This window comes from Haliotis cracherodii, unplaced genomic scaffold (assembly GCF_022045235.1).
Source record: "Haliotis cracherodii isolate W230 unplaced genomic scaffold, xgHalCrac1.p SCAF_7, whole genome shotgun sequence".
Taxonomy (NCBI): Eukaryota; Metazoa; Mollusca; class Gastropoda; order Lepetellida; family Haliotidae; genus Haliotis; species Haliotis cracherodii.
Genome location: NW_027266330.1, coordinates 12,877,840 through 12,889,854, shown reverse-complemented (window position 1 = coordinate 12,889,854; position 12,015 = coordinate 12,877,840). Strand labels below are relative to the sequence as shown.

At 44.1% G+C, this 12,015-nt stretch overlaps 1 protein-coding gene across 1 annotated transcript in view; it reads left to right on the top strand.

Annotated features, from left to right (window-relative positions):
* LOC139449122 (disks large homolog 1-like) overlaps positions 1-12,015 on the top strand; it is a 346,607-nt gene that overhangs the window by 27,603 nt on the left and 306,989 nt on the right. Inside the window, exon 2 of the mRNA XM_071230606.1 lies at positions 4,623-4,754. Within this exon, the coding sequence (XP_071086707.1) occupies positions 4,623-4,754 (132 nt within the window). The remainder of the gene's footprint in view (positions 1-4,622; positions 4,755-12,015) is intronic.

Sequence of the window (12,015 nt, the reverse complement as noted above, 5' to 3'; positions counted from 1 at the left end):
TATTGATAGCCATAATAAAATGAAAAAGAAATATTGTTCTTTCTAATTGTTTTGGGGTATTTCAAGATATGGTGGCCCGTGAAGATCGGGGGTAGAATAAGTCTTCAGCAACCCATGCTTGCCGTAAAAGATGACTATGCCTGTAAATAATCGGGTCTGGACCAGACAATCCAGTGATTGACATCATGAACATCAATCCATGCAATTGGGATCGATGACATGCATCAACCAAGTCAGCGAGCCTGACCACCAGATCCCGTTCAGATCACTGAAAGGGAAGCATGCCCTGCTCTACTAGTAGGTTTATTTAGGTATAACACCAGTTTATGACCTATGTATTGGATAAAACTTTCTCAAGTAGGGGCAGATAAGAACTAAAGGATTCTATATTCTGCCTGTAATCTTCCAAGCCCTGATAACACTCATTATGAAATATATGCAGCTGATGCACAGAGCTCCAACACAACATGATTTAGGATAACAGTCAGAGGCTGAATGTTCAACGCGTATAGACTTGCATAGGTCTCTTACAAAAATTATTGTTTATGAAAATATTGTGTTAAATTTTAAAGACAATTGACAGTTATATTTTTAAAGTTATCAACTTGTGTTGGTCTTATGCTTGTCAGTCTGCCTAGACTTGCTGATAACCATGTTACAATAAGTGGAACAACATTGGCAGAGCTCTAGATAATAGGGCTGGGACGAGTCTGAATTTACCCATCCCCGTATTACCCGACCCTACCCGTGTCTCAAGAGATCGGTACAAAATGTCTGATTGGGCATTTTTCTACCAAAGCACAGGAAAAACATATTTAGATACATGTATTAAACAATCTGGTCATGCATACACTGGAGTTGACTGTTTTATCTTTATTCAAACATATTAAAGTCAGAAGGAATTGGTGCATAGTCAGAAAGAAATGCGAACATTTGTGACTTGTAGTGTAACCATAGAGTTCTAGATACCTTTTGTCATTAAACAATATATCACGTGGCTAACCACGGGTCCGGGTAGTCCTGTGGGTACCCAGGTCCTACACAGTACCCACCCGACTCAGGTACCCGAGTTACCCGTCCCAGCCCTACTAGATAAGCTGCGTATGTGCCAAATATGAAGTGATCTGAAACAGCAGTTCATAGAGATATATTTAAAAAAAAAGATTACCGATTGTTTTTAAACCGCCAATAGCCTGGGAGTGAAATATATTGAATACCAGTGTTTAAAATAAACAAAAATCAACAGGCTGCCATGAAGACCCACAGACTATAAAAGCTGCAGATCTTGACTAAATTCATCAGGCCCTCATTTAATAAACTGCAGCTTATTGTGACAAATAAATCAACACGTAAATTATCTGCGGGCCATAAGGACCCATAAACATTTGAAACTACGGGCCCGTCCCAGGGTCTACCACGGGACTACAGGCTGACGCTTTTTTCAAACACTATTGAATGCCTAAAGAAAACTACAAAGACCCAATGTGAATGATTAAATGTGAGTAAGATTAATACTCAAAGGTTCAACAGTGTCTGCAGCACTGTGTGGGTGTTTCAAATTTGTAAGCTGGAATGACATGGGTTTTTCCTCTAGTACAGCCTGTAGCAAGGCTACACTGACTAGTCGAAGAGAACATACTCCCCTAGTGGCCATCCTCGCTGATCTGTCGGTGTGGAAGGTGATGAGTGTCGGGAGGTGCCATGCTTCAAGAACCACACTCTTTTATCAGTAAGCAGATAAGAGAGTTCTTCCTTCTTTGATGCTGGGACCTAACCTTGATACGGCAAATCCAGCTTCCTGTTCATATACCATAACATGTTCCACAAGTGTTTTCACCATCGAGCTTATCGATATTCACTTAGTGTTGGAGGTTATGCTGATGCCAGTACTGCAGCAATCCATATTCCTCGGAGTCACTTGGAGCGCCCTAGCTTGTGCCTCTTCTGTATCGCAGTGTGTAGTTGAGGATACCTGGGTGACGCGATGGCTTCAGTGGGTCCGTGATTGGTAAATTACTTCCCTATCACCGTGAAAGTTTAGTGTTAGAATTTATTGCGTTGGCCCTGACTATGAAATTAACACTGATTCAAGTTTCGTCCATGAATCGATAGCCAATACTGGCTAAACCTCGTCTGTGGAGGAAAAGTGGCTTGTACTTGTCTTTTGACGGATAGTGGCGAGAACTAGTCCTTTAATGATGGCTAGAACTAGTCCATGGATGGATAGTGGCTTAACTAGTCTGTGGATGGATAATGGATAGAACAGTGTATTGTTTTGATAGTAGCTAAAACTAATCCATGGATAGTAGGTTGAATTGGGTTATATGGATAGTGGGTATGGCACTACTAGTGGCTTGGACTAGCTTAATGGATGGATAGTGACTAGGACTAGTTGAAGGATGGATATTGGCTTGGACTAGCTGAAGGATGGATATTGGCTAGGACTAGCTGAAGGATGGATATTGGCTAAGCCTAGCTGAATGATGGATAGTGGCTAGGACTAGCTGAATGATGGATAGTGGCTAAGCCTAGCTGAAGGATGGATAGTGGCTAGGACAAGCTGAAGGATGGATAGTGGCTAGGACAAGCTGAAGGATGGATAGTGGCTAGGACTAGCTGAAGGATGGATAGTGACTAGGACTAGCTGAAGGATGGATAGTGGCTAGGACTAGCTGAAGGGTGGATAGTGGCTATGCCTGGATAGTGGCTAGGACTAGCTGAAGGATGGATAGTGGCTAGGACTAGCTGAAGGATGGATAGTGGCTAGCACTAGCTGAAGGATGGATAGTTGCTAGGACTAGCTGAAGGATGGATAGTGGCTAGGACTAGCTGAAGGATGGATAGTGGCTACGCCTGGATAGTAGCAAGGACTAGCTGAAGGATGGATAGTGGCTAGGACTAGCTGAAGGATGGATGGTGACTAGGACTAGCTGAAGGATGGATAGTGACTAGGACTAGCTGAAGGATGGATAGTGTCTAAGACTAGCTGAAGGGTGGATAGTGGCTACGCCTGGATAGTGGCTAGGACTAGCTGAAGGATGGACAGTGGCTAGGACTAGGTGGAGGATGGATAGTGGGTAGGATTAGATGAATGATGGATAGTGGCTAGGCCTAGCTGAAGGATGGATAGTGGCTAAGTCTGGATAGTGGTTAGCACTAGCTGAAGGATGGATAGTGGCTAGGACTAGCTGAAGGATGGATAGTGGCTTTTACTAGCTGAAGGATAGATAGTGGCTAAGCCTAGATGAAGGATGGATAGTGCCTAAGCCTAGCTGAAGGGTGGATAGTGGCTAGGACTAGCTGAAGGATGGATAGTGCCTAAGCCTAGCTGAAGGATGGATAGTGGCTGCACCAAGCTAAAGGATGGACATAGGCTTTTACTAGCTGAAGGATGGGTAGCGGCTAGGACTAGCTGAAAGATGGATAGTGGCTAAGCCTAGCTGAAGGATGGATAGTGGCTAAGCCTGGATAGTGGCTAAGCCTGGATAGTGGCTAGCACTAGCTGAAGGATGGATAGTTGCTAGGACTAGCTGAAGGATCGATAGTGGCTAGGACTAGCTGAAGGATGGATAGTGGCCGCACCAAGCTGAAGGATGGACAGTGGCTTTGACTAGCTTTAACTTAGTGGCTAGCACTAGCTTTGACTTAGCGGCTAGCACTAGCTTTGACTTAGCAGCTAGAACTAGCTGAAGGATGGGTAGTGGGTAGGACTGGTCTATGTATTGTGGCTAGATCTGGTCCATGGATAGTGGCTAGGACTGGTCTGGGTCGTGCCTGATTTGGTCCATGTACATGTTGTGGCAAATGCTAGTTCATGGATACTGGCTTGGACTGGTCTTTGGATAGTGGCTTGGACTGGTATTTGGATAGTGGCTTGGACTGGTATTTGGATAGTGGCTAGGACTGGTATTTGGATAGTGGCTAGGACTGGTATTTGGATAGTGGCTAAGACCGGTCTGGGTAGTGGCTGATTGGGTCCATGTACATATAATGGCAAGTGCTAGTTCATGGCTAGTTGCCAGGACTGGTCCATGGATAGTGGCTAGGACTACATGAAGGATGGATAGTGGCTAGGACTAGATGAAGGATGGGTAGTGGCTAGGACTGGTCTATGGATAGTGGCTAGGACTGGTCTATGGATAGTGGCTAGGACTGGTCTATGGATAGTGGCAAGTGGTAGTCCATGTGATCTTTCAAATAGTCTCCTGTTTTTCAGTCATTCATTTACATATAAGAAAAGATAATACGACTGTAAAGTAGGAGCATGATGGATAACAACTACGCAAACCAGAAATGGATATGTATCATTGGCACATGGTTTTAAAAAAAATACCTTGCTGACGTCAGTGATACTTTCACTAGGAAAGGAGATGCATCATCGAAATCGAAATATTAAAAAAACTTTGGCATATACCAGAAGTAATTTGCTGATCTTGGACAAAAAGAAGCTTGTTGCCAGCCTTTGAGGTGATAAAGCTAGCCCCAGGAGGAGCTTCCTAATGTTGTAATGGTCTGCTGTTGCCTTTGCCACTGTAGATGTGACAATGGAATTGTTTGGCAATTGGGTGGCTGTGTCTGACGATGTTGCTGGGATTAGCTAATCACTGTGAATGTTGTTTCAGATGCCCACAGGGCCCTAGAGTTGCTGGAGGACTACCACAGCCGGCTGAACAAACCCCAGGATAAGCAGTTAAAAAATGCCATCGAACGTGTGATACAGATCTTCAAGAGCAGGTTATTCCACGCCTTGCTAGGTAAGTCTATAACTACTCCTCTCTGACTGCTGCCTGCCTTTGTTGTTAGTCCCAACTAATGACAGGACTTGTTATTGCAGCTTGATAAATATTTTATTGTTGTTCTTCTACAGGACATGCAGTGAGTACATGCATGTCCTTGGACAGCGACTGGAAGGCTGTAATAATGTGACTTTGATGTGCCCTTGTTATATTGTCATTTTAATGAGATAATCATGGAACCTTGTGGCAGAACCGGCACCAAGCTTGGTGTTGGCTTGACTAGAACGAGGATTACAGGTCGCAGTGGGTTACCTGAATGTCATGTGTCCTTGACGTTGACATTGTGAATTGTTTGGCCCCTTGTTTGTCTTTTTCATTACAGAGGACAATTACCGTATTCGACGTAATAAGCGCCCCGCTCTAATAAGCGCCCATGGCGGAATTTGCTAATATATTGGCTAGTGAACAATTCCATTAGCACACCTTCTGATTGATCAATGTTCACAAGACTTATTTATTCACGTACAATACGCACTCGTGTGTTATATGCACCCTTGATTATGGGCAATTAAATTCTAGAAACATATATCTGTTGTACATAAACATTTCAGGCTGTCAGCATAAACCACGAAATTTATCTTTCAACTCTGTTTTTTTTCACCAAAATAATATTCTAATAAGAGCCCCCTATTTCTAATTTTGAGAGCGCTCTGGGTGCTTATTAAGTCGAATACTGTATATAACTGATGCAGTGCTTGACACTGACCCAACTTGGCAGTGGTCCAAAGTGCCAGCACCCAAACAAATCTGCTGGTCCTGGTCAATCTCTACCAGACACAAGGGGCGGTCGGGTAGCCTAGTGGTTAAAGCGTTAGCTCGTCACGCCGAAGACCCGGGTTCTATTCCCGACATGGGTACAATGTGTGAAGCCCATTTCTGGTGTCCCCTGCCGTGATATTGCTGGAATAAGCTAAAAGTATCCTAAAAGCGGCGTAAAACCACACTCACTCACTCACTCACTCACTCACTCACTCACTCACTCACTCACTTTGACTGGTCCTAAAGGAAATATACTAGACTCAGACCAACGGACCTGTGTTAGTGTTGAGCACAGTGATGGCATGGATTTTTCTCCCCTGCTTCGTCATTTCCTTTATAGGTGACAGTTATATGACTGGAGTCCTGCAGCTTGATACGACATGGTTTTGTTTATGAAGGAATTTAGTTGGTGTCTCCATTTCTAGTTTGTCTATTACTATTGTATTTTTGACATGGTTTAGCAATGTCGCGATTCACTGGTACATGGGTGCATCGTCGGCAAACTCTGCATGATATGATCCCCGATTAACTGAATTTGGCATCGATTCACATTTAACCCCATATCGATTGTCAATGGCGATCTCGCATCGATGTCAATAAGCAAGTACAAACTATTATCTAATTCCTCATTACTTTCTTGGTTGTCTTTCTGATACAAAACCAGCCCAATAGCAAGACTGACAGCATTTCCTTACTGCCTGTCATAATCCAGTATGTTAACTTGTTTGTATTTTATTATTTTCTGACCGCCTCCGTGGTCTAATGGTAGTGCGTCCACCGGGAGAGCGGAAGGTCCCTGGCTGCGTCATACCAAAAGGCGTTAAAAGATGGTACTTGTTGTTACCCTGTCTGGCGCTCGGCATTAAGGGGCTAAAACAAGGATTGGTCGGCTCGGAGTCAGTATATTGTTTCTGAGTGGGATATTCATGTTAAACTGCGGCATGGTATCTCAGTGAGCTAGCACTATAAATCGGCATCAGTCCGGACGAGTATAAGCAGACACACACACACACACATGTGCATGCACATCGCTATTTAAGTGCAATGATCTTGGACGCAACATTAAACCCCATTTCACCTCACCTCACCTTACAGATCTTTTGTTTGCTGATCGAGAAGCAGGTATAACACATACAAGAACTGCTGCAGTCAATAATGCATGAACGACGCTATGTCTCGCTTATTGTATGAGACATGTAGTTTACAAGTGTGTTTGTCAACCATGTTTCACACTTGGGAAAGCACACGAACAGATACAAATTAGAAGTCAACATTTGACTCATTCAAGCCGAATTATTTAAAACATGTCTACTCGTTGGTGTAAAAATAACCAATAGATGGCTATTTTTCAATACCCTAAACCCAATGTGAATGAAAACATGGAGTAAACACTCAATAGGTCAAAGGATTCTGTGTCACCCTGCAGCTGTGAAGAAGCATGATGTCGACACTGCCACATTCAGTAATGGTGTCAACTGCCACAGTGATGGATGAACCTGCTAGCTAGACTCTGTGGAGGTCTGGGGGAGATCTGTGTGGAGACTCTCTGACAGAATATTGACTGTAGAGGAAGTGAATGTACCCTGTCCGCCAGCCTCAGCCAGTCACTTTCAGTCCACAGGTCAAGCCACTGACATCCTTCTATGGCCTGAAGTGATGCTGCAGTTACCTAGCCACCGATTGATCAATACGGTGTTATATGTCTCCCAATCACAGAATAGTGCCTCTACTTTATCCCTTCTTAGTCCGGTCGGGCCATGCTCTGCTCCATTACTACTCACGAACCAATTTCCAGTTTGAGTTGTTAACTTCTGGGCTGCGATTCCATAATGCCATGACTTTGCTTCCCGCCTCATACGTTCTTGGCATTTCTGAAGCATATAGTCTTCTATCAATCCTGTGGGATGTGTGCCATAAGGGTTCCTTTGTACAGTGTTCCACTATTATACTGGGTCAGTACGAGTGGGTTGTCAAGGTGACCTTCCATTAAACCATCTGATCATCCTCCTATTCTGAAACCTTTACTTCACCCTACACCCCTTCTGAAACCTTTACTTCTCCCTACACCCCTTCTGAAACCTTTACTCTGCCCTACACCCCCTTCTGAAACCTTTATTCCACCCTACACCCCTTCTGAAACCTTTATTCCACCCTACACCCCTTCTGAAACCTTTACTCCACCCTACACCCCCTTCTGAAACCTTTACTTCACCCTACACCCCATCTGAAACCTTTATTCCACCCTACACCCCCTTCTGAAACCTTTACTCCACCCTACACCCCATCTGAAACCTTTACTCCACCCTTCTCCTTCTGAAACCTTTATTCCACCCTACACCCCTTCTGAAACCTTTACTCCACCCTACACCCCCTTCTGAAACCTTTACTCCACCCTACACCCCCTTCTGAAACCTTTACTCCACCCTACACCCCTTCTGAAACCTTTACTTCTCCCTACACCCCTTCTGAAACCTTTACTCTGCCCTACACCCCCTTCTAAAACCTTTACTCCGCCCTACACCCCCTTCTGAAACCTTTACTCCACCCTACACCCCCTTCTGAAACCTTTACTCCACCCTACACCCCTTCCGAAACCTTTACTTCTCCCTACACCCCTTCTGAAACCTTTACTCCACCCTACACCCCCTTCTGAAACCTTTACTCCACCCTACACCCCTTCTGAAACCTTTACTCCACCCTACACCCCCTTCTGAAACCTTTACTCCACCCTACACCCCCTTCTGAAACCTTTACTTCTCCCTACACCCCTTCTGAAACCTTTACTCCACCCTACACCCCCTTCTGAAACCTTTACTTCTCCCTACACCCCTTCTGAAACCTTTACTCCACCCTACACCCCCTTCTGAAACCTTTACTCCACCCTACACCCCCTTCTGAAACCTTTACTCCACCCTACACCCCTTCTGAAACCTTTACTCCACCCTACACCCCCTTCTGACACCTTTACTCCTCCTTGCACCCCCTTCTGAAACCTTCATCCCACCCTGCACCCCTTTCTGCACCCCTTTCTGAAATGTTCACCCCACCATGCACCCCCTTCTAAAACCTTAACTCCACCTTGCACTCCCTTCTGAAACCTTTACTCCACCCCCTTCTGAAACCTTCACCCCATCCTCCACCCTCTTCTGGGACAGTAGGGTAGCTTAGTGGTTGAGGTGTTTGCTTTTCCGTGGTTTGATCCCCACATTTGTGAAGCCCCTTTCTAGTGTCCCCTGTCCTGATATTGCTGAATTCTTGCAAAAAACAGAGAAACCAATATTCACTCAACCTTCATCTGAAACACTTAAAATTGGTGTCAATTTTTAATAATTTTGGAAATATTTATGTCAAATTTCAAATTTCCAACTGTCAAAGTTTCACTACTGTTCAAGACCCGTGAAGATCCGGGGTAGTATTGGTCTTCAGCGACTATGTTTGTCATAGGAGGCGACTAACGGGATCGGGTGGTCAGGCTCCCTGACTTGGTTGATGCACGTCATCGATCCCAATTGCGTGGATCGATGCTTATGATATCAATCACTAGATTGTCTGGTCCAGACTCGATTATTTACAGACTGTCGTCATATAGCTGGAATATTGCCGAGTGAGGCATTAATTAACAAATCAACCAACCAACCAAACACCGCTTCTGTTGGCGTCTGCCAACTTCAATTCAAGGCCTATTGTGCAGCAGCATGAACAAGTCACAAACCTTCTTATACCCCACTTTTTTAAAGAACACAAAGATGGCAGACAGAAAACAACCAAGCATTTCACAATTATGTAAAGTTGCACTGATCTCATGTTTGAGCTTAAGTAATATGGATGAATCATTTTTATACTTTCTAAACTTAGCTATGATATTCTTTGTTGTGCAATGGAAATACTTCTGAAATATTTATCCTGTCATTGTGATGTTTGCTGACTCGGCTATCAATGCAATCACAAGCTTTTGTCTGTGCCACAATGTCGAACAACAGGACACAGTTGCCTGCTGGAGTTATCAGTCAGCCGCGGGGGATGCTGGAAGTTAAGCAGACGCCCTCTTTCCCCACACAAATCAATGCTGGATGTCATTGATACACTGTGGAAGGAATATGCTGTGTTTGGTTGTATTGACTTTTGCATCATTCACAGTCATGCAGTAGTGATGATGTAATGCGGTTATGGGCAACACGGTCTTCTGAGGTGCTGCCAGTTTCGGTGCAGAGTTGCCTCCCTTCGTGTCAGAAACCGACCATTGTTGGTTTGAATCTTGATTTGGACTGACTTTTATTCAAACTTTGACGTTATGATAGCCATGTGGTTGTCAGCCAAGCGGTAAACGTCTTGCATTACTTGGGCTTTCCTTGCACGTCAATCACTGAAATAAACTGGATTAAACCCAATTCACTCACTCACGAAAGATATGCCCAGGCTTCCGTTCCACAAAGCGATCTTAGTGCTACGACTATCATAAGCCTATGTTAAAGTATGGAAGTTACGATCACCTTAGCGCTAAGATCACTTTGTGGAACGGGGCCCTGGTTTTCAGGGCACAGACCCTAAGAGATGAAAATGCTATGATTTATTTCAACTCCTAAACTTTGCAGTGTCAGAAATTATTTCTTTCACGCTAAATTTCTGACACTGATAACCATGACGATAGGGAGAATATTTTTTTATGGCCTTAATGTCCAGGAACCTCCAGCCCAGCAGTTCCACAGAGGTTGAACAATGGTGAAACCATATTAGTGGGAAGAAGGATCTTGTCGGCATATTAAGGGCCACAGTCCAGTCATCTGATTACATGGTCGTGACTTCTCACAATACACTTGTAGCGGCCATAAAATTTCCGAGTCCCCTGATGGGATTCAAACCACGGCCCTCTGATCAGAGGTCGGACGCCTTGTCCACATGACCAAAGAGGTTAACCCCGTCAGCAAGCTGACAACTCCACGCCCTGCTACACACTGTTAGACTCAATTAATAGAAATAGGAAGCAGTCACCGTGGCTAGTTGATGTCTGCTATCATATCATTATATGTCACGGTGTGTTCCCAATAGTGGTTGAGGAGAGATATATCTCGTTCAGGTCAAGGTGATCCATTATGTAATTAACCCCCCTTCCATCCCGTCGTGGCTCTAAGTCAAATACCATGTATGATATACACAAGGAGGATTAATGTATGGCGAGATATCGATGGTCAACAGAGAATGATTTATGTGTGAGGCAGATGTCAGTGGTCGCTTAGGACCGACCATTTGATATGGGTGAGGGTCACACAATTACAGGGACAAAATAACTGTGCCTCAGAATATTGTTTGCTGGATATGTTAGATGTCCTGAAAAAAAGTGTTGTGCAAATAATATGATTGGTTGGTTTGTTGTTTAACGCCATACTCAGCAATATTCCAGCTAGCAAATACAATGAAATTGTTCAGCTTGAATGTGAAGAAAACTAGATGGACGAAGGTTCAGGCATTGTTGATTGCAAGTCATTGTACTCCAATGCTGTGGACCCTTGTTCACTATATTGATCACTGGAATGTCTGACCTGGACTCTATTATTTACAGACCTTGGTGATGTAGCCAGAATATTGCTGAGTGTGGCATTAAACAACTCACACAAACATCTTTATCAGTGGTCAGTATAGAAGGAGTTGTATAGGAGCCAGATATCAGTGGTCACTGTTCAGCAACCCATGCTTGCCGTAAAAGGTGACTATGCTTGTCATAAGAGGCGACTAACGGGATCGGCATCAACTTGGTTGATGCATGTCATCATATCCCAATTGCATGGATCGATGCTCATGATGTCAATCACTGGATTGTCTGGTCCAGACTCGATTATTTACAGACTGCCGTCATGTAGCTGGACTATTGGTGAGTGTCGGGTTAAACAACAAACAAACCAAACCAGTGGTCACTGAGAAGCCCATGTCATGCTTATTGTAAGGATGCTGGCTTTCCAACTCGGGGAAGCTTCTGTCAGCAGGAATCCTCCAGAGATCAAGGAGTTCCATTTATGCCGGGGGCTGTGTCAGGATGGAGGGTGTTGTTATCACCGAGGTTCCTGGAGTTGGACTTTTGTCTGCTCTGTGTTACATTAATCAGCTCAATACCAGCAGACAGGGGCCTGGGGGGAGAGGTTATTTCGAGGAGGGCAAGGTAGTGTGGAATCAGAGATCTCTACAGGAAGTAGGCGATGTAGATATTTAATTCATATTTTATCTATTTCCTCCCATGCTTTCTCAGCATGATGGGAAACAGGCCATGGAGAAACCAGACTTGTCCAAACTTTTTGAAAATTGGGCTAATTGAAACTGGGTTAATCTGTTGCACTAAGAGGTCAGTGTAGATCAGAAAGGTCTAGGAGTACTTGGATTGATGTTATTTTCTGTGAATGTCATGGTCAGAAACTTATTTATGTTTAGACTAGTCTTCAAAATGATCTACAGAGTTGTAATCTACAAATGA